Below are 24,220 nucleotides of genomic sequence, written 5' to 3'. Positions count from 1 at the left end.
CTGTCACCTCCTCTACTGCTGTGGATTCTCCTCCTTCATCCTGTCCTCTCCTTTCTGAAAACACGACACATGATGTCAGGAATTGATGAGTATGTCCTTTCTAGAGGAGAGGAGGAATTGATGAAACTATCCATTCTAGAGGAGAGGAGGAATTGATGAGAACGTCCTTTCCAGAGGAGAGGAATTGATGAGACTGTCCTTTCTAGAGAAGAGGAGCAATTCAAGGGAGCCGGCTGCATCCATCAGCAGTGATTTGTGTCCCCACAACCCCAGCTTCCCCTTGCGTCCCCCTACAGCCCCAGCTTCGCCAAGCTTCCCCCTATAACCCAGCTTCCTCCTATAACCCAGCTTCCCCCTACAACCCCAGCTTCCCCCAGCTTCCCCCTACAACCCCAGCTTCCCCCTATAACCCCAACCTCCACCTACAACCCCAGCTTCCCCCAGCTTACCCCTACATCCCACCCCCCCCCCTCTCTCTCTCTCTGTCTCTCTCTGCCCCTCTCTCTCTCTCTCTCTCTCTCTCTCTCTCTCTCTCTCTCTCTCTCTCTCTCTCTCTCTCTCTCTCTCTCTCTCTCTCTCTCTGCCTCTCTCTCTCTCTCTCTCTCTCTCTCTCTCTCTCTCTCTGTGTGACTCTCCCTCGCTCTCTCTCTCTCTCTGTGTGACTCTCCCTCGCTCTCTCTCTCACCGTGTCTCTTCAGAGCGGTTGTTACTGCACGGCCCCTGCACATCATTCCACTGCGATGGAAATTAAATGAAGGTGGCTTAACGAACGCATCCGAACGGATCCAGGCATGCTTTGAAGGATGTAGGTGAGGAAGCGCCACTGCCAGATCCTTTTCCACAGGCTGTGGGATTTGTACCGCTGATGCGAGGACACAGCGATCACTCAGCCATGCAGAAGCCCCGACAAGAGGACTAATCTCTCCACCTGACTTGTGGAAGCTCCAGATTTTTTTCTCCCTGTATTATTTATCCCCACTGCTAAAGACAGTGGGACAATGGAGCCAGCTACCTGAAGTAGATGGTCGATTTGTAGCCCGACGGACGGACGGACCACAGTCTGCTGCACACATGGATGTGTTTAGCTTTGTGAAGATGCCAAAGCTGTCAGGGTGAGTCTAATGGATGCTGTTTAATTTGCCTGTCTGCTTCCATGCCACTTGTGTAATAAGCGGTGGTGGATCCACAGGCAGGATTCACATAGAAACAGGGGATTTAAAAAGCACCATTTAGAATGGAATCTGGTGTAATGTTTGTAGATACGGCACATCCTGTTAAATTATTATTATAATGACTTAGTCCAAGTGCTGTCACATGCGATTCATGTGAGATGTATGGAGAGAGAGAAAAAGAGGGACAGAGAGGGGGAGGAGGAGAGGGGGAGGAGGAGAGGAGGAGGAGGAGAGGGGAAGGAGGAGAGGGGGAAGGAGGAGAGGAGGAAGGAGGAGAGGGGAAGGAGGAGAGGGGAAGGAGGAGAGGGGGAGGAGGAGAGGAGGAAGGAGGAGAGGGGGAGGGGAAGAGGGGGAGTTAGCAACAGAGATTGAAGTGAAGTGTTCCATGTGTCTAAACTTAATGAGATGCTTTTTTCAGAATGTGAATATATGGTCAGTTTTCAATCTGGCACATTCAGACTCAGTTGCATATGTAATGGATGTTTTATGGTAGGGTTTATAGCATATGTACATACCCATGAACTATTGGGTGGCAATGGCACTTACTGTAACTGAAAATCATATTTTAATGAATTATATAGTTGCATGGAATATTAGATATTTATACAGGAGTGTTTATAAGGTTTTATTTCTGAATAAATCAACCATGTATAATGACAAAGATATAGTAATATGTTATGAGTACACTGTATGAGTGTATATTTTAGCTTATTGTGTCTACAGATTGAACTGGGTAAAACTTTTGTCAATGATTGCAATAGTGCGCTATGAGGCAGGCATCTTGCAGTGTTATGTTATTTTAAGCAAATAGTGAGCACCTAGAAGACAACAACTCCATATGAAGTGTGTTGAGCCTCCATGAATCAGGGTGAGCTGCCAAACTCTAATGTCATTGGTCATTGACTGAAGGACAGGCCTGTCTCTGATGACTAATAAGGTTGCAACATTATGTTTTCAACACATTACTTGCACATACAAGTCATTTGTAATCCTCTGAGGTTCTAGGGACCCATTGGCTGATTGTAGCTTGACTACAGTGCAATGCAGTTATAAATAAGCTACAGCATAAAATGAGAGGAAAGGTGACTGGAATATATACACTACCAGTCAAAGTTTTAGATCACCTACTCATTCAAGTGTTTTTCTTTATTTTTACTATTTCCTATATTGTAGAATAATAGTGAAGACATCAAAACTATGAAATAACACACAGGGAATCATTTAGTAACCAAAAAAGTGTTAAACAAATCAAAATATATTTTATATTTGAGATTCTTCAAATAGCCACCCTTTGCCTTGATGACAGCTTTGCACACTCTTGGCATTCTCTTAACCAGCTTCACCTGGAATGCTTTTCCAACAGTCTTGAATGAGTTCCCACATATTCTGAGCACTTGTTTGATGATTTTCCTTCACTCTGCGGTCCGACTCATCCCAAACCATCTCAATTTGGTTGAGGTCGGGGGATTGTGGAGGCCAGGTCATCTGATGCAGCACTCCATCACTCTCCTTATTGGTCAAATAGCCCTTACACAGCCTGGAGGTGTGTTGGGTCATTGTCCTGTTGAAAAACAAATGATAGTCCCACTAATGGATGCTGTTTAATTCGCCTGTCTGCTTCCATGCCACTTGTGTAATAAGCGGTGGTGGACCCTTTACCCACAGGCAGGATTCACATAGAAACAGGGGATTTAAAAAGCACCATTTAGAATGGAACCATACCACCTCCTCCTCCATGCTTTACGGTGGGAAATACACATGCGGAGATCATCCGTTCACCCACACCGCGTCTCACAAAGACACGGTGGTTGGAACCAAAAATCTCAAATTTGGATCCCAGCCCAAAGGACACATTTCCACCGGTCTAATGTCCATTGCTCGTGTTTCTTGGCCCAAGCAAGTCTCTTCTTCTTATTGGTGTCCTTTAGTAGTGGTTTCTTTGCAGCAATTCAACCATGAAGACCTGATTCACACAGTTTCATCTGAACAGTTGATGTTGAGCTGTGTCTGTTACTTGAACTCTGTGAAGCATTTATTTGGGCAGCAATTTCTGAGGCTAGTAACTCTAATGAACTTATCCTTTGCAGCAGAGGTAACTAAGTCTTCCATTCCTGTGGCGGTCCTCATGAGAGCCAGTTTCATCAAAGCGCTTGATGGTTTTTGCGACTGCACTTTAAGAAACGTTCAAAGTTATTTTTTATTGTATTAACTGACCTTCATGTCAAAAAGTAATGATGGACTGTCAATTTAGTTTTTTTATTTGAGCTGTTCTTGCCATAATATGGACTTGGTCTTTTACCAAATAGGGCTATCTTCTGTATATCACGCCTACCTTGTCACAACACAACTGATTGGCTCAAACGCATTAAGAAGGAAAGAAATTCCACAAATTAACTTTTAAGAAGGCACACCTGTTAATTTAAATGCATTCCAGGTGACTACCTCATGAAGCTGGTTGAGAGAATGCCAAGAGTGTGCAAAGCTGTCTGTATGTCGTAACAATTCTGAGTAAGATTAATTAATTTCCCAGACAGACAGTCACCTTTTTGCCCCTGTTGGGATTTCTGCATTTTCTTGATCTGAATCTAGGTAATTTTCCTGAGGGATTTGCTCCCATCAGCAACACTGCATGTCCATGGCTGGGATGTAATCAGTTTATCATCTAACATATCACATTTCATCAAATTTCACATTCAACCCATTTCCTGTTAAAACAAACACAAGTGCCTCAATGAAACGCAAGTAGGATGATTCACTGTCCATACCTATTGAATGACAAATTTAAAAACAAATTAGAAAAATGAATGGCATTGATTTCTGAATATTCCCTATCTTTGTACTAGGAATGATTAATTGATGAGTTTATCCAAAACGCTACAGTGAGGGAAAAAAGTATTTAGTCAGCCACCAATTGTGCAAGTTCTCCCACTTAAAAAGATGAGAGAGGCCTGTAATTTTCATCACAGGTACACGTCAACTATGACAGACAAAATGAGGAAAAAATTTCCAGAAAATCAATTATGGTGGAAAATAAGTATTTGGTCAATAACAAAAGTTTCTCAATACTTTGTTATATACCCTTTGTTGGCAATGACACAGGTCAAACGTTTTCTGTAAGTCTTCACAAGGTATTCACACACTGTTGCTGGTATTTTGGCCCATTCCTCCATGCAGATCTCCTCTAGAGCAAAGATTTTCTATGGTGTTGAGATCTGGAGACTGGCTAGGCCACTCCAGGACCTTGAAATGCTTCTTTTGAAGCCACTCCTTCGTTGCCCGGGCGGTGTGTTTAGGATCATTGTCATGCTGAAAGACCCAGCCACGTTTCATCTTCAATGCCCTTGCTGATGGAAGGAGGTTTTCACTCAAAATCTCACGATACATGGCCCCATTCATTCTTTCCTTTACACGGATCAGTCGTCCTGGTCCCTTTGCAGAAAAACAGCCCCAAAGCATGATGTTTCCACCCCCATGCTTCACAGTAGGTATGGTGTTCTTTGGATGCAACTCAGCATTCTTTGTCCTCCAAACACGACGAGTTGAGTTTTTACCAAAAAGTTCTATTTTGGTTTCATCTGACCATATGACATTCTCCCAATCCTCTTCTGGATCATCCAAATGCACTCTAGCAAACTTCAGACGGGCCTGGACATGTACTGGCTTAAGCAGGGGGACATGTCTGGCACTGCAGGATTTGAGTCCCTGGCGGCGTAGTGTGTTACTGATGGTAGGCTTTGTTACTTTGGTCCCAGCTCTCTGCACGTCATTCACTAGGTCCCCCCGTGTGGTTCTGGGATTTTTGCTCACCGTTCTTGTGATCATTTTGACCCCACGGGGTGAGATCTTGCGTGGAGCCCCAGATCGAGGGAGATTATCAGTGGTCTTGTATGTCTTCCATTTCCTAATAATTGCTCCCACAGTTGATTTCTTCAAACCAAGCTGCTTACATATTGCAGATTCAGTCTTCCCAGCCTGGTGCAGGTCTACAATTTTGTTTCTGGTGTCCTTTGACAGCTCTTTGGTCTTGGCCATAGTGGAGTTTGGAGTGTGACTGTTTGAGGTTGTGGACAGGTGTCTTTTATACTGATAACAAGTTCAAACAGGTGCCATTAATACAGGTAACAAGTGGAGGACAGAGGAGCCTCTTAAAGAAGAAGTTACAGGTCTGTGAGAGCCAGAAATCTTGCTTGTTTGTAGGTGACCAAATACTTATTTTCCACCATAACTTGCAAATAAATTCATTAAAAATCCTACAATGTGATTTTCAGGAGAAAAAAAATCTCAATTTGTCTGTCATAGTTGACGTGTACCTATGATGAAAATTACAGGCCTCTCTCATCTTTTTAAGTGGGAGAACTTGCACAATTGGTGGCTGACTAAATACTTTTTTCCCCCACTGTATATCCACCAATTTTTCACATTTGTGTTTTTTCCCCCAGAAATGATTGCTAATGAGAACCTTTGTGTGTGTAAAATAGGACTGTTCTATCATTTTTTTATTCATACATTTTAGATGTGTACGAAAATTGTATTTTAGATTTTTTACGCTATATTGTCCATTGTTTAGCTGGAATGGAATGTTTGTATCCTGTATATTTGACTGTGATATGTGGTTGTCTCACCTAGCTATCTTAAGATCAATGCACTTTTGCCACTTACTGTAAGTGGCTCTGGATAAGAGGATCTGTGAAATGACAAAAATGTCAAATGTACTGTAAATGTTTACATACAGATCTCCTATTTCTGTATTAAATTATTTTGTATATATACATTTAAATATTGATGTCACACATGTATCATTTGTACATTTCTTTATAAAAAAGTTAGTTATTAGTTACATTTATTGACTGTGTGTCAGGCGATCAGTGTGATGCGGTAGGATGAAGTCAGGCGCAGGACACAGAGCTAATCGAAAACGTACTTTATTCGTAGGTAACTTAAATAACATAACCTCCACGCAGGGAGGAACAAACCCACTCACCAGACGACAACCAAACATGAACAAACACGCACAAAATACAGTGGGAGCCAGAGGGTTAAATAGGGAAGAAATCAATACATAATGGGAACCATGTGTGAACAATAAAGACAAAACAAGTAGAACACAGAAACATAGATCGGTAGCAGCTAGTACTCCGGCGACGACGAACGCCGAAGCCTGCCTGAGCAAGGAGGAGGAGCAGCCTCGGCTGAATCCGTGACAGTACCCACCCCTTGACGCGCGGCTCCAGCCGTGCGCCGACACCGGCCTCGGGGACGGCCAGGAGGACGCGGTGCAGGGCGAGTCGGATGACGATGGTGGAAATCCCTCAAAATGGAGGGATTGAGGATGTCCCCTCCCACTCCACGAGATACTGCCTGCCCCCCACCCGACGCCTCGAATTCCAGGATGGAACGGACCGAGTACGCCAGTGCCCCCTCGATGTCCAGTGGGGGCGGAGGAACCTCCCGTACCTCAGAATCCTGGAGTGGACCAGCTACCACCGGCCTGAAGAGAGACACATGGAACGAGGGGTTAATACGATACTCAGGAGGAAGCTGTAACCTATAACAAACCTTGTTCAATCTCCTCAGGACTTTAAATGGCCCCACAAACCGCCGACCCAGCTTCCGGCAGGGCAGGCGAGGGGGCAGGTTTCGGGTCGAGAGCCAGACCCGGTCCCCCGGTGCATACACCGGAGCCTCACTGCGGTGGCGGTCGGCGCTCGCCTTCTGTCGCCTGATGGCCCGTTGCAGGCGTACATGGGCAGCGTTCCACGTCTCTTCGCGCGCCGAAACCACTCCTCCACCGCAGGTGCCTCGATCTGGCTCTGATGCCACGGTGCCAGGACCAGCTGATAACCTAATACACACTGGAATGGAGACAGGTTAGTGGAGGAGTGGCGGAGGGAGTTTTGGGCCATCTCTGCCCAGGGGAGGAAAACCGACCACTCCCCCCGCCGGTCCTGGCAATAGGACCGCAGAAACCTACCCACATCTTGGTTCATTCTCTCCACCTGCCCATTACTCTCGGGGTGAAAACCTGAGGTCAGGCTGACCGAGATCCCCAGATGTTCCATGAACGCTCTCCAGACCCTTGAAGTGAACTGGGGACCCCGATCAGATACAAAATCCTCAGGTACCCCGTAGTGCCAGAATAAATAGGGCCTCCGCAGTCTGTAGGGCCGTAGGGAGACCGGGCATAGGAATGAGACGGCAGGACTTAGAAAACCGATCCACAACGACCAGGATCGTGGTGTTCCCTTGTGAGGAAGGTCCGTAACAAAATCCACCGATAGGTGGGACCACGGCCATTGTGGAACGGGTAGGGGTTGTAATATCCCTCTGGGCAGGTGTCTAGGTGCCTTACACTGAGCGCACACTGAGCAGGAGGAAACATAAACCCTCACATCCTTGGCTAAAGTGGGCCCCCAGTATTTCCCACTAGGTGCACTGTCCGACCATTGCCAGGATGACCAGAGGAGGGTGACGTGTGAGCCCAATAGATCAATCGATCACGGACCTCTAACGGCACGTACATACGACCCTCTGGACACTGGGGGGGGGGGGGGGAGTGGGCTCTGTACGTAACGCCCGCTCGATGTCCGCGTCAACCTCCCACACAGCCGGTGCCACCAGACACGACGCCGGAAGTATGGGAGTGGGCTCAATGGACCTCTCCTCTGTGTCATACAGTCGGGACAGGGCGTCTGCCTTAGCATTCTGGGAACCTGGTCTGTAAGAAAGGGTGAACACAAAATGAATGAAAAACATGGCCCACCTTGCCTGGTGAGGGTTCAATCTCCTCGCCGCCCGGATGTACTCCAGATTGCGGTGGTCAGTCAAAATGAGAAAAGGGTGTTTAGCCCTCTCAAGCCAATGCCTCCACACTTTCAGAGCTTTAACCACAGCTAACAGCTCCCGGTCCCCCACATTAGGTTGCGCTCCGGTGGCTGAGCTTCTTCGAAAAGAAAGCACAGGGGCAGAGTTTTGGTGGCGTACCCGAGCGCTGAGACAGTACAGCTCCTATCCCAGCCTCTGATGCGTCCACCTCTACTGAGAATGCTAAGGAGGGATCCGGATGAGCCAGCACTGGTGCCAAGGTAAACAGGTCCTTCAGGTGACCAAACGCCCTGTCCGCCTCGGCTGACCACTGCAGGCGCACCGGTCCCCCCTTCAGCAAGGAGGTAATGGGAGCCGCTACCTGACCAAAGCCCTGGATAAACCTCCGGTAGTAGTTGGAAAACCCTAAGAATCGCTGCACCTCCTTAACCGTGGTTGGAGTCGGCCATTTACGCACGGCTGAAATGCGGTCAATCTCCATCTCCACCCCTGACGCGGACAGGCGGTGCCCTAGGAAGGAGACGGACTTTTGAAAGAACAGACATTTCTCTGCCTTGACGTACAGGTCATGTTCCAACAGTCGACCAAGCATCTTGCACACGAGGGACACATGCTCGGCTCGTGTAGCGGAGTATATGAGAATGTCATCTATATACACCACTACACCCTGTCAGTGCAGGTCCCTGAAAATCGAATCTACAAAGGATTGGAAGACTGATGGAGCATTCATCAACCCGTACGGCATGATGAGGTACTCATAGTGCCCAGATGTGGTACTATATGCCGTCTTCCACTCATCTCCCTCCCGGATACGCACCAGATTGTACGCGCTCCTGAGATCCAATTTTGTGAAGAAGCGCGCCCCGTGCAATGACTCCGTCATACTAGCAATGAGCGGTAGTGGATAACTGTACTTGACAGTGATCTGATTGAGACCCTGGTAGTCAATGCATGGGCTTAAACCTCCATCCTTCTTCTTCACAAAAAAGAAACTCGAGGAGACAGGTGAAGTGGATGACCGAATGTATCCCTGCCCCAGAGATTCGGAGACATATGTTTCCATAGCCGCCGTCTCTTCCTGTGACGGGGGATACACGTGACTCCGGGGAAGTGCAGCGCCTACCTGGAGATTTATCGCACAATTCCCCTGTCGATGGGGTGGTAATTGAGTCGCCTTCTTTTTACAGAAGGCGAGAGCCAAATCGGCATATTCGGGTGGAATGTGCATGGTGGAGACCTGGTTTGGACTTTCCACCGTAGTTGCCCCTATGGAAACACCTACACACCTCCCCGAGCACAGACTTGACCATCCCTTGAGAGCCCTCTGTTGCCATGAAATCGTGGGGTCATGAGAAGTTAACCAGGGAAGCCCCAACACCACTGGAAATGCAGGAGAATCAATCAGATAAAGACTCATTTTCTCCTCATGACCGTCCTGTGTCGTCATCCAGAGTGGAGCTGTGACCTCCCTAATCAGGCCTGACCCTTAACTATCTAAGGCATGTACAGGGAAGGGCACATCAACAAGAACAATATGAATCCCTAAACTACGGGAAAACTGACGATCAATAAAGTTCCCAGCTGCGCCTGAATCTACGAGTGCCTTATGCTGGGAATGAGGGGAAAACTCTGGAAATACGATATCAATACACATATGCGCAACAGGCAGCTCTGGGTGAGTCGGGTGCCTACTCACCTGAGACGGTCCACCAGTGCTCTGCCTGCTGCCTCGACTCCCTAAAGACCATCCCCAGCACCGACCAGCAGTGTGTCCTCTGCGGCCACAGTTGGTGCAGGAGATGGCCCTTCTTCCGGTCTCCCTAAGCGCAGCACCTCCGAGCTCCATAGGGGTAGGGTCGGAGGTGCTGGGGGATGGAATGGACGGCCCCTGATCCGGACGTCCGCAGGTTGCCAACAGGTCATCCAGCCTTATCGACATGTCCACCAGTTGGACCAGGTTAAGGGTGGTGTCCCTGCAGGCCAGTTCCCGACGAAGTCCTCCCGTAGACTGCATCGGTAGTGGTCGATCAGGTACTCTCATTCCATCCTGAGCTGGCAGCCAGAGTCCTGAAGTCCAGTGCAAAGTCCTGTGCGCTCCTCTTCCCCTGTCTGAGGTGGAATAGACATTCCCCCGCCGCTCTCCCCTCCGGTGGATGATCGAACACCGCCCGAAAGCGGCGGGTGAAATCCTCATAGCGTACTGACGCTGCGTCTATTCCTCCCCACTCTGCGTTAGCCCACTCGAGCGCTCTTCCCGACAGACAGGAGATGAGGGCAGACACGCTCTCGTCTCCCGAGGGAGCCGGGTGGATGGTAGCCAGGTAGAGCTCTACCTGGAGCAGAAAACCCTGGCACCCGGCAGCTGTACTATCGTATGCCCTCGGGAGCGAGAGCCGAATCCCACTGGACCCAGGTGACGAAGGGGTGGAAATCAATACATAATAGGTGTGAACTATAAAGATAAAACAAGTAGAACACAGAAACATAGATCGGTAGCAGCTAGTACTCCGGCGACGACAAACGCCGAAGCCTGCCCGAGCAAGGAGGAGGAGCAGCCTGAATCCGTGACACTGTGTAAACCTAGCAGTACTACTTTTTGCACAGAGAGTGAGGCGGATATATAGCATCTCGCAAACAAACATGATTATTTGTCTCTCTGAAATGAAACCATCAAGTGTCATTGAACAACCCCATGGCATGATTAGATAGTGAAAAAACACACCAATCTCTTTCATAATTTATTTAAATAATAAAAGCTCAATTGCCGTCAATTCTGAAAACGGATATATAGCGTTTTGGAATAAAACTCGTTAATTGTTATCTCAAGTAATTTTTGTGGATGTCAGTTGATTCACCAAATCTCTTAATATCTAAATATTGATGCAGAATACAGCCTAACTGTAAAACAATGCACTGCTGCGTGTTTTGGGAAACAAAATGTAAATGTCTTATTTGGAAGGAAGAACGAAGAAGGAAGAAGGACATACATCTTTTTAAGTGGAACTGACAGCGTTTTAACTACTTTTTAGATATGAAACAAACAGACAATCATAATATCAGTCAAAAATATCAAATTCCCAGTTTATGCTTCAAAGCCAACAGTATAAGAGGTTTTAAAAATAGGGTCTATTTGACTCTAAATTCCATGACGTATAGTTTAGGCATTGTTCGCGGAATAATAACCCATTTGGGATGCACTGTTGCAGTTTCAATCACTCAATATTTTGAACAAAAACGGACAACTGTAACTAAGGCTGGGAATGTCAATACAATCAAACTAGCAAGGGCAATGATCACAAGTCAGTCATAACGTGGCTAATAGGCCATGTCAAACACAAGGCCCACGGGCCGAATAGGACACACAAGCGAGTATAAATTAGTCAACAGTTGAGTCATCTACTAATTACAGCATGATGCGCTCGCATTGGGGAATTAACCTTTTACTGCAGTGGGCTAAATCAACAAAATGAAATAAAAGTATACATCCCAGTATTACAGTTAACGTACAGTACCGGTCAAAAGTTTTAGAACACCTACTCATTCAAGGGTTTTTCTTTATTTTTACTATTTTATACATTGTAGAATAATAGGGAATACATCAAAACTATGAAATAACACATATGGAATCATGTAGTAACCAAAACAGTGATAAACAAATCAAAATGTATTTTATATTTGAGATTCTTCAAATAGCCACCCTTTGCCTTGATGACAGCTTTGCAGACTGTTGGCATTCTCGCAAACCAGCTTCATGAGGTAGTCACCTGGAATGCATTTCAATTAACAGGTGTGCCTTCTTAAAAGTTAAATTGTGGAATTTCTTTCCTTCTTAATGCATTTGAGCCAATCAGTTGTGTTCACATTGATACACTGTGAGACATTGCCGGCTAAAGAAATGAGAGAGTAGAACTCAGAGATGGCATACGCAGCAGTAGGCATATAACTTCCATCATCAACTAAGTAAAATACATAGGCCTAAAGCTGACACATAAAAACAGTAGAAAATATCTTGATGAAAATTCTGGTTCTTTCGACGACATTCATCTCTCCTCTCCGCCTGTCTGCCTCCCTTTCTATCTGTCTTGATTTGAGCTATTGCTAGTGAAGTGCCACATTGTATCAAATCATCACAGCGTCCGGCACCGAAGCTGTCGCCGTTAGCAACATTGTATCAAATCATCACAGGTTCCGGCCTGAAGCTGTCGCCGTTAGCAACATTGTAGATCTCGGGACAGAAAGCTTTTTTCTTATGACGTTTCTGCTGGATATATGGGATCATCAGATCATGGTATTTTGCTCTTTCACACCGAGGCTTGGTGATTATCGAGGCTGGGCGTGTTGGAAAGATGTTTTAAATACTGAGGAACTATCATTCGCAATGGATGTTAAAAAAAAACAGACTTTGTTGACTTGTGTGAGGCGAAGAAAAAATTATTGGTGTACGTGGTGAGTTAAGACGATCAGAAATAAGACATTGCCAAACACTTTCCTACATATTCATGCATTCTGGAGACGCACCATATCTTCGCCACACCCGCCTCCCCTTCATCTTGACTCATCATACACTATCACCACTTTCCACTACAACACAACACTACTCTTGCTTCCCACCTTGGCCCTCTTTATGCTTTCTTTAATAGACGCTCCACTGCTTTCTGTATCATGATCTCTCTTTTTCCTGTGTCTTTCCACTTTTTTTTTAAGAAGCTAATGATCCTCTGTCATGCTCCCTGGTGAAGTATTTTGAATTATTTTATTTACATTTACATTTACATTTACGTCATTTAGCAGACGCTTTTATCCAGAGCGACTTACAAATTGGTGCATTCACCTTATAGCCAGTGGGATAACCACTTTACAATGTGTTTTATTTTTTATTGTATTTTTTTATTTTTTTCCCCTTTTAAATTTATAGTTTTTAAATCTTTATTTTTTTATATTATTATATATATATATATATATATATATTTTTTTTTATATATATATTTTTTTTATATGTTATTAAATTATTATATTTTTTTTTTTTGGGGGGGGGGTGGGTTCGGGTAAGGGAGGGGTAGAAGGATTACTTTATCCTATCCCAGGTATTCCTTAAAGAGGTGGGGTTTCAAATGTCTCTGGAAGGTGGTGAGTGACTCCGCTGTCCTGGCGTCGTGAGGGAGCTTGTTCCACCATTGGGGTGCCAGAGCAGCGAACAGTTTTGACTGGGCTGAGTGGGAACTATGCTTCCGTAGAGGAAGGGGAGCCAGCAGGCCAGAGGTGGATGAACGCAATGCCCTCGTTTGGGTGTAGGGACTGATCAGAGCCTGAAGGTACGGAGGTGCCGTTCCCCTCACAGCTCCATAGGCAAGCACCATGGTCTTGTAACAGATGCGAGCTTCAACTGGAAGCCAGTGGAGTGTGCGGAGGAGGGGGGTGACGTGAGAGAACTTGGGAAGGTTGAACACCAGACGGGCTGCGGCATTCTGGATGAGTTGTAGGGGTTTAATGGCACAGGCAGGGAGCCCAGCCAACAGCGAGTTGCAGTAATCCAGACGGGAGATGACAAGTGCCTGGATTAGGACCTGTGCCGCTTCCTGTGTAAGGCAGGGTCGTACTCTCCGAATGTTGTAGAGCATGAACCTACAGGATCGGGTCACCGCCTTGATGTTAGCGGAGAACGACAGGGTGTTGTCCAGGGTCACGCCAAGGCTCTTCGCACTCTGGGAGGAGGACACAACGGAGTTGTCAACCGTGATGGCGAGATCATGGAACAGGCAGTCCTTCCCCGGGAGGAAGAGCAGCTCCGTCTTGCCAAGGTTCAGCTTGAGGTGGTGATCCGTCATCCATACTGATATGTCTGCCAGACATGCAGAGATGCGATTCGCCACCTGGTTATCAGAAGGGGGAAGGGAGAAGATTAGTTGTGTGTCGTCAGCGTAGCAATGATAGGAGAGGCCATGTGAGGATATGACAGTACCAAGTGACTTGGTGTATAGCGAGAATAGGAGAGGGCCTAGAACTGAGCGACCGGTCAGGTAGGACGCAATCCAAGAGTGAGCCGCGCCGGAGATGCCCAGCTCGGAGAGGGTGGAGAGGAGGATCTGATGGTTCACAGTATCAAAGGCAGCAGACAGGTCTAGAAGGACAAGAGCAGAGGACAGGGAAAACATACATTTAGTTCAGGGCAATCCAGTATCATAACAGTGCACTGTGCACACACCAACTTTCCAATTTGCAAGAGGCTGAAACCAGAGATCTGTATAGATCTGAGTCTTTGTCCCAAGGCAGGCGACAAGCTTAGGTATGCATATTATTCCCATAGAAACGCATTGGGTTTATACTGTAAAGATTTTGGTGAGAGTGAGCCCTCTCGCTTAGGCTCTTCATCTCTGCTGAAACTATATCACCAGAGAAAGCATCCGAGTGAGCGAAACAGCACCCCTCTATTTGCAGCCCATGTATCTGATGCTGTCTGTCCATAAATAGTATGACATGCCATACTCTTTTTGTCCAGACAGTACCAGATACATGGTCTACACATACTGAGACAGAGGGGCGCTGTTTTGCTCAATCGGATTCATTAACTGAGATTAATGCGTCTTTCTGTCGGCGCACGTATCGGTCAAATAAATGATCAATATTTCAATATTTTATTTGGACGGGCAAGGAGGTACGGTAGGGTGGGCCAGGCCCCCTAAGGCCTGCCCATAACGCCGGCCCTGGTGAGTAACCAACTTTTCCCCCTCACATCGTTGTTCTATGGCTAAAGCTAACGATTCAGGTGTCATTTGGTTAGCTAGCAAGACATCGTATTGCTAGCTATGCTGAACTTGAACAGCTGTTATCCACAGTTAGGATATCTATATATAACTCAGCAAAAAAAGAAACTTCCCTTTCTCAGGACCCTGTCTTTCAAAGGTAATTCGTAGAAATCCAAATAACTTCACAGATCTTCACTGTAAAGGCTTTAAACACTGTTTCCCATGCTTGTTCAATGAACCATAAACAATTAATGAACATGCACCTGTGGAACGGTCGTTAAGACACTAACAGCTTACAGACGGTAGGCAGTTAAGGTCACAGTTATGAAAACTTAGGACACTAAAGAGGCCTTTCTACTGACTCTGAAAAACACCAAAGGAAAGATGCCCAGGGTCCCTGCTCATCTGTATGAACGTGCCTTAGGCATACTGCAAGGAGGCATGAGGACTGCAGATGTGGCCAGGGCAATAAATTGCAATGTCCGTACTGTGAGACGCCTAAGACAGCGCTACAGGGAGACAGGATGGACAGCTGATCGTCCTCGCAGTGGCAGACCACGTGTAACAACACCTGCACAGGATCGGTACATCCAAACATCACACCTGCAGGACAGGTACAGGATGGCAACAACAACTGCCCGAGTTACACCAGGAACGCACAATCCCTCCATCAGTGCTCAGACTGTCCGCAATAGGCTGAGAGAGGCTGGACTGAGGGCTTGTAGGCCTGTTGTAAGGCAGGTCCTCACCAGACATCACCGGCAACAACGTCGCATATGGGCACAAACCAACCGTCGCTGGACCAGACAGGACTGCCAAAAAGTGCTCTTCACTGACGAGTTGCGGTTTTGTCTCACCAGGGGTGATGGTCGGATTCGCGTTTATCATCGAAGGAATGAGCGTTACACGAGGCCTGTACTCTGGAGCGGGATCGATTTGGAGGTGGAGGGTACGTCATGGTCTGGGGTGGTGTGTCACAGCATCATCGGACTGAGCTTGTTGTCATTACAGGCAATCTCAACGCTATGTGTTACAGGGAAGACATCCTCCTCCCTCATGTGGTACACTTCCTGCAGGCTCATCCTGACATGACCCTCCAGCATGACAATGCCACCAGCCATACTGCTCGTTCTGTGCGTGATTTCCTGCAAGACAGGAATGTCAGTGTTCTGCCATGTCCAGCGAAGAGCCTGGATCTCAATCCCATTGAGCACGTCTGGGACCTGTTGGATCGGTGAGGGTGAGGGCTAGGGCCATTCCCCCCAGAAATGTCCGGGAACTTGCAGGTGCCTTGGTGGAAGAGTGGGGTAACATCTCACAGCAAGTACCAGCAAATATGGTGCAGTCAATGAGGAGGAGATGCACTGCAGTACTTAATGCAGCTGGTGGCTACACCAGATACTGACCAGATACTGTCAGTGGATACATGTCTGTGGAACTTGTTCATTTTATGTCTCAGTTGTTGAATCTTGTTATGTTCATACAAATATTTACACATGTTAAAACATGGGTTGGGACAAACATGCATTGGCAGGCAAGCTGCAGAAGGATGAGCAGGCTACTATTCCCCATCGTTTATCAGTGCAATTTTGATGGCCAATCAGGTGAAAAAGTTTGAAAAGGTTTATCTAATGGTCACTCGTTAGATTTGAGCTCATCTCGCTCTGGCTAGCATTAGTTGTTGATCTTGTTGTTGTTGATGTGCTTAAGCAACTTTGGGAGAGAGAGCCTACCTTTTCATGGTTGTTTGATCAATAGGACTGAAGTTCCCAAATGTAAGAGGACTCCCTTGGTATTTACATATTTGCAGAAATCCATTAAGGTGGCTTTTGGCGAATGCGTTATAATGATCTAGTTGCGCTGTTGCTACTGCCTGTAAACACACAGTCCAGTTCAAAGTGAATGATGGCAGGACCGTGTGCCAAATGCCTTATTTGCATATAGGCCTACTGTAGCTCTGATTGGCTATGGCGCACCGGTCTGTGTTGACTCTGAACAAGACAGAGTTTTTTGGTTTTATTTATTGCAGTGTCTATTAATTGTGTAAACGCATTGCCACTTTCCAACTCTATATTGCTATATGAAAATGTGAAAATGACCATATATAAGTGCTCGTGTCCATATTCTTCCTGGGGGTGTATATGAACAGATTTTTATAAACAGTGTTTACCATGTTACTCCTAACGTGAGTGCACCACTATCACTGTAAAAAAAATAAAAAAAAATATCATGTATTTATCTAGGCAAGTCAGTTAGGAACAAATTCTTATTTACAATGAATCCCTACCCCGGACGACACTGGGCGCCGCCCTATGGGACTCCCAATCACGGCCAGATTGTGATACAGCCTGGAATCGAACCAGGGGGTCTGTAGTGACGCCTCCAGCACTGAAATGCAGTGCCTTAGACCGCTGCGCCACTCAGGAGCCATAATAATAATAATAATAATAATAATAATAATAATAATAATAATAATAATAATAATAATAATAATAATAATAATAATAATAATAATAATAATAATAATAAAAATAATAATAATAATAATAATAATAATAATAATAATAATAATGGAACCTGTGATTATGGGCTCATACTGTACTGCTGCATGGGCTTCCTCTACTGCCAGCCTACATAGCAGTCTACCCTATAGTTATCTTATTATTAATAGACTGTACATGTATGTGTTTCAGAGACCCAGGAGAATACAGGGCTCTTTTATGCTCATCTCTGCCTCACGATGTTCTGTCGTCTCAGCTGGCACACAAAAGAGCTTGTTCTAACCTTGATTTTCTGCCACTGCAACAATGGCAGTTTTCTTGTGCAAATGCTCTGAAACACATGGCTAACGTGTTAATGTTAATGCTCTAAAACACATGGCTAATATCTTGTTTATGTTAATGCTCTAAAACCAATGGCTAATATGTGTTAATGCTCTAGTCTAAAACACAATGCACAATGTACAGTCTTACCTATGGATCTCTGTAAAATCATCAATTTCATTGACCCAAAATCCATCGGTAAGGCTGTACATTGCAATATGAATGTTCAATACACAGTAGATTGACTGGTGAGCTTAATGTGGCTCATTTCACACCGGTTTCAAAGTCCTGCAATAAGTGCTACGACGCTAATATTTGTGAAAACTCTTCCCAGTTATGTTCTGTGGGGTCACCGAGTATTCTGATACCCCATTTCATGGGGGCACGATCTCTATCTCAGGCTGTACAGTCCAATATGTATGTTCAATACGAATAATAGGCTGAATGCTTTACGTGGCTCATTTCGCACTGGTTTTTAGAGTCCCACTATAAGAGCTAAGACGCTAATATTTGTGTAAACTCTACACAGTTGTGCTCTGTGAGTGTCACAGAGTAGGCTGACACACCATTTCATGGGGGCGACATCCATAGGTTAGGCTTTAAGTCTGCCCCCAATGCAATTCTAGAGTCTGACACATCCACAGTGAACTTCTTTTGTTGAATTTATTTAACAACATTCCGACCTCGTTTAGCATTATCTCGTCCAAATATGGCATGATTCCACTATTTGTATCCGTTTGAATCACTTTCAATGGCGGACTTTTTATTTTGAAGGTGAACCACAAATTACACTATTGTGGCTAATCCTTTTTACTCGCCCATGCACCTCTGCCATGCACGGCCATTCCAGTGGCACGGTACTAGGGGTGGGGGGAGGGGGCTAATGCCTCCAAACCCAGATTATATAATTGTATAGGATGCATAACTCTGCAACGCTTTAGGCTAGAAACAAGCTGTTAAAGTAACAAGAAAGACACGGCTCTAATGTTCATGGGGATATCTTTGTTTAGTATGGCTAGTATGGTTTAGTATGGCTAGTATGGTTTCAATGCTCCAGTCCCTTCTGACCGTTTTTTAAATTGAATAACTACCTGTAATAGGTCAGTCTGCCGTGTGACATCATGGGTATAAGTCTTGTTTTACCACAGTATGAGGGTTAAGTAGGAAGGCCAATCTGTCAGAGCAGGACCAGAAATTATACCTCTTCCGGGAGGTTCACCAGCCCATACTGTGCATCAGCCACCGGACAGATCAAGGAAGTAGAATAGCAACATGTCAGGAGGATATAAAAGTAAGAGTTATGTCTATCCATTGCTGTACTATGATTGTGGTAAAATAAACTTTTTTGGCAGTCGAAATTTCACCCGGTTTCTACAGCCCCAGATATTTTGCATTTACAAATACACATTTTTGACAAAAGGTCCCAAACAGTTTCTCACTTGTAGACGTGTTATGTAAAACTAGTTGGAGTCAGCCAAGCATGTCTTTATTAGGGCGGCAGGTAGCTTAGTGGTTAAGAGCATTGTGCCAGTAACCGAAAGGTCACAGGTTCTAATCCCCGGGCCGACTAGGTGAAAAATCTGTCGATGTGCCCTAATTGCTCCTGTAAGTCGCTCTGGATAAGAGCGTCTGCTAAAATGTAAATGTTTATGGTAAAAGCTCTAATATTTGGTTTGTGAAAAAGAAGCACGGGCAGATGTATGGAACATGTTTAATGCATGATTCCCCCATGCCTTATTTTAAAAATAAAATAAATAGGTCTAATTATACTGTAGCGAGATTGCAATTCAGCCCCACCAGTGGTTGTTTGGCTCACAGCACTTTGACTCTTTAGAAGCATGAAGCCTACTTATAAAACAAAGCCACAGTGTGTTGAATATGTGACAACTAGACATGTAGGCACTTGAGTACTTTCTGTTGTTTACTCAATGTTCTCTGTGCCTAGATCAATACTATTTTAGCTATCCAGAGTTTCCACATACATAACTCACTGGACACCGTTCGATTAAATGTTTCATTAGACCAACATTTATTTGTTGAAAAATTGCTGTTTTAGAAACTGAGGCCTCAGGGGGACAAGTGTAGCGGAGATAGCATGGTAGAGGACACAACTGGCTTTTGGAGAGAGAGAGAGAGAGAGAGAGAGAGAGAGAGAGAGAGAGAGAGAGAGAGAGAGAGAGAGAGAGAGAGAGAGAGAGAGAGAGAGAGAGAGAGAGAGAGAGAGAGAGAGAGAGAGAGAGAGAGAGAGAGAGAGAGAGAGAGAGAGAGAGAGAGAGAGAGAGAGAGAGAGAGAGAGAGAGAGAGAGAGAGAGAGAGAGAGAGAGAGAGAGAGAGAGAGAGAGAGAGAGAGAGAGAGAGAGAGAGAGAGAGATATTGCATGAAAGCATCAGCACAATAGTGTGCAGTAGAATTCAAAGGCAGCCCTGTGGCCAAGAGGCGATTACATCACTGGGTCTGGGATGGTTTATACTTTACAGTCTGAAATGGTCTGGGGAGGTTTATACTGTACAGTCTGAAAGGGTCTGGGGTGGTTTATACTGTACAGTCTGAAAGGGTCTGGGGAGGTTTATACTGTACAGTCTGAAAGGGTCTGGGGAGGTTTATACTGTACAGTCTGAAAGGGTCTGGGGAGGTTTATACTGTACAGTCTGAAAGGGTCTGGGGAGGTTTATACTGTACAGTCTGAAAGGGTCTGGGGAGGTTTATACTGTACAGTCTGAAAGGGTCTGGGGTGGTTTATACTGTACAGTCTGAAAGGGTCTGGGGAGGTTTATACTGTACAGTCTGAAAGGGCCTACCTGTCTGTCTGTCTGTCTGTCTGTCTGTCTGTCTGTCTGTCTGTCTGCCTGTCTGCCTGTCTGTCGGTCTGTCTTCCTGTCTGTGTACAACTGATGTCCAATTATATAGTATCTTCTTCCCACTACCAGTTGCAATGGCATAGTGCATTGTATTAGTTGTACAGTACATTGACTGGTGCAATGAGAGTTATTGATTGGTTTGATGGGGGATGTTCTAACATAATTGGTGCGGAGCCCAGTGGGTTCCTGCAACTAGTGTAAGAAAGAAAACAAGTAGGCAGCCAGTACGATGCAGAACAGGATGCACAATCACAATGGAACTGGTGTAGACAGACACAGTTCCTCCCATGCTCCAGGAGGAAGAACATCTCTACTGGATGATGTTCTGGCTAGGCCTGAATAACAGGTCGACAGCAGTGGAGGCTGCTGAGGGGAGGACGGCTCGTAATAATGGCTGGAACGGAGCCAATGGAATGGCATCAAACACCTGGAAACCATGTGATTGATGTTGTTGATACCTTTACACCCATTCCGCTCCAGCCATTACCAGGTGCCCGTCCTCGCCAATTCAGGAGCCACCAATCTCCTGTGGTAGACAGTGTTCAGACTCAGAGCCAGCAGGATTTCAACCACACTCATTGTTGGCGGATGGGTTCATTCCCAGATATAGTTTTCTCAACACAGAGGAGATTAGTCCTGAGACCACGTAAACAATGTTGTCTCAAGGCAATTTGTATTATTGTGTCAGTAAATCTGTGACACTTCATTTAGTATGATATGTTACGTTATGTTAGGTTACATTATGAATGGAATAGCGGTTGTACAATATCATACGGAATTAGAAGGCGTATGTTATCATAAGTCTTACCCAGTCGTACAATAGCATACGAATTGGATGATGTAACTTATCATACCTGTTGGAGGACGGATAATATTGCACGTGTTTATCTGAGACCAGGTTGCGCCATAACACCAAAGGAGAATTATAGGGAGAATTTACGTTGGCGATTAGAGGAACTAAAACGACCAAGGTTAGGTGAATTTACGTAGCAGGTTAGGTGAACTGGGTTAAGTTTAGAATAAAGGTTAGGGGAAGGGTTATCTAAAATGCTACAGTTGTCCCTGACGCGACTCGAACACGCAACCTTTGAATTGCTAGAGAGTCGCGGATTATGCCAACCCGTCCTCCCCAATCAACCTCCCTACTTTTAGTTTCTGTCTAAAGTAACTAGACCATTAGTAGGTAATATTAGTCTGGGAGGTCCTCAGAAATACATAAAGTATGTTTCGTATGGCTCTGAGGCCAGGCTCAAGTAAATTGTCCTATAATGAAATGGTAGAGAGAGAGAGAGAGCTGCCTGCCATGGTGTAGCAGCTGCCCATGGCAACAATATCAGCACTTACAAAGACAAATAGGGAAATGTAATATTCAGCTCTTTTGAAATTATTGTTAAAATATGTAATAAATGGTGTTGCCCAGGGGCAGAATCCAAATGCAAAGCGTTAGATACCAATACCTCCCTTCCTTACTGTATGGAAGACAACTGTGAAAAATACATACCACTCTTGGGTCTGGATTTGGCTTCGTTTGCTGTGTTGATTATTCTCTCCTCCTGCTGATCACGTGTGATGTAGGTGGTTTACATCATATTGTTAGCAGTACAGATGCAAAAAAAAAATGGCACACAAAATAGACCTTATGCTCACCATGACAGAAAGTGGTTATACGTTTCGACTGCATGGCAAGCATTCAAGTGTAGCGTTCATACTTTTAGCTTGAAATGAGACAAGGTTTTCATTGGTTTCAGTGAAATGCATTTGTGACTGAATGGAGATAGAGAAACTATCTGTATTAACTGTCATTGGCCTACGGTAGGGACTCCTTTAGATGGGTCAAACAGAGGTGAGACGTTACTTTTACACTGTGTCTCAAATAGGGTGCCATTTGGGATGCATTCAGGGAGTCTAAACGTTCCGATCAACTCCCCCTGGCTCTCTCTCGGTCTCCTCCTCCCCGGGGGATGCTCATCTCAGCTGCTGTTTGTCCACAGATTAGATATCCAAACACATTTACATGACATCACTTCCCCCTCACAAACTACTGACAGGGTAAATGTACAGTGAGATTTGTAAGTAGCACTGAGCAGAGTTTCTGGAGTACTCCCCAATGCCTCCGTGAGAGCATACCCTGTCACCCTAGTATTTCAAACGGAGCCCAACTCTTTTCTTTGGAATCTGTTGTGGACATACAGTGAGGGAAAAACGTATTTGATCCCCTGCTGATTTTTTACGTTTGCCCACTGACAAAGACATGATCAGTCTATAATTTACCTAACAATGGTAGGTTTATTTGAACAGTGAGAGACAGAATAACAACAAAATAATCCAGAAAAACGCATGTCAAAAATGATATCAATTGATTTGCATTTTAATGAGGGAAATAAGTATTTGGCCCCTCTGCAAAACATGACTTAGTACTTGGTGGCAAAACTCTTGGTGGCAATCACAGAGGTCAGATATTTCTTGTAGTTGGCCACCAGGTTTGCACACATCTCAGGAGGGATTTTGTTCCACTCCTCTTTGCAGATCTTCTCACTACCCATACACAAAAAAATGTATGCACGCATGACTGTAAGTCGCTTTGGATAAAAGCGTCTGCTAAATGGCATATTATTATTATTATTATTATTCTCCAAGTCATTAAGGTTTCGAGGCTGACGTTTGACAACTCGAACCTTCAGCTCCCTCCACAGATTTTCTATGGGATTAAGGTCTGGAGACTGGCTAGGCCACTCCAGGACCTTAATGTGCTTCTTCTTGAGCCACTCCTTTGTTGCCTTGACCGTGTGTTTTGGGTCATTGTCATGCTGGAATACCCATTCACGACCCATTTTCAATGCCCTGGCTGAGGGAAGGAGGTTCACACCCAAGATTTGACGGTACATGGCCCCGTCCATCGTCCCTTTGATGCAGTGAAGTTGTCCTGTCCCCTTATCAGAAAAATACCACCAAAGCATAATGTTTCCACCTCCATGTTTGACGGTGGGGATGGTGTTCTTGGGGTCATAGGCAGCATTCCTCCTCCTCCAAACACGGCGAGTTGAGTTGATGCCAAAGAGCTCGATTTTGGTCTCATCTGACCACAACACTTTCACCCAGTTCTCCTCTAAATCATTCAGATGTTCATTGGCAAACTTCAGACGGGCCTGTATATGTGCTTTCTTGAGCAGGGGGACCTTGTGGGCGCTGCAGGATTTCAGTCCTTCACGGCGTAGTGTGTTGCCAATTGTTTTCTTGGTGACTATGGTCCCAGCTGCCTTGAGATCATTGACAAGATCCTCCCGTGTAGTTCTGGGCTGATTCCTCACCGTTCTCATGATCATTGCAACTCCACGAAGTGAGATCTTGCATGGAGCCCCAGGCCGAGGGAGATTGATAGGTCTTTTGTGTTTCTTCCATTTGCGAATAATCGCACCAACTGTTGTCACCTTCTCACCAAGCTGCTTGGCGATGGACTTGTAGCCCATTCCAGCCTTGTATAGGTCTACAATCTTGTCCCTGACATCCTTGGAGAGCTCTTTGGTCTTGGCCATGGTGGAGAGTTTGGAATCTGATTGATTGATTGCTTCTGTGGACAGGTGTCTTTTATACAGGTAACAAACTGAGATTAGGAGCACTCCCTTTAAGAGTGTGCTCTTAGTCTCAGCTCGTTAGCTGTATAAAAGACACCTGGGAGCCAGAAATTTTTCTGATTGAGAGGGGGTCAAATAATTATTTCCCCCATTAAAATGCAAATCAATTTATAAAATTTTTGACATGCGTTTTTCTGGAATGTTTTGTTGTTATTCTGTCTCTCACTGTTC

General features: G+C 45.3%; 1 protein-coding gene across 1 annotated transcript in view; it reads left to right on the top strand.

Annotated features, from left to right (window-relative positions):
* Positions 1-1,071: 1,071 nt before the first annotated feature.
* LOC311143858 (FERM and PDZ domain-containing protein 4-like) overlaps positions 1,072-24,220 on the top strand; it is a gene marked incomplete at both ends in the record, with an annotated part of 56,818 nt that continues 33,669 nt past the window's right edge. The window contains one exon of the mRNA XM_084179734.1: positions 1,072-1,112. Within this exon, the coding sequence (XP_084035860.1) occupies positions 1,072-1,112 (41 nt within the window). The remainder of the gene's footprint in view (positions 1,113-24,220) is intronic.

The sequence above is a fragment of the Coregonus lavaretus genome (assembly GCF_964263955.1).
Source record: "Coregonus lavaretus genome assembly, chromosome: 16".
Lineage (NCBI taxonomy): Eukaryota > Metazoa > Chordata > Actinopteri > Salmoniformes > Salmonidae > Coregonus > Coregonus lavaretus.
The sequence above is the reverse complement of the archived record's forward strand: the minus strand, read 5'-3'. Positions and strand labels throughout refer to the sequence as shown.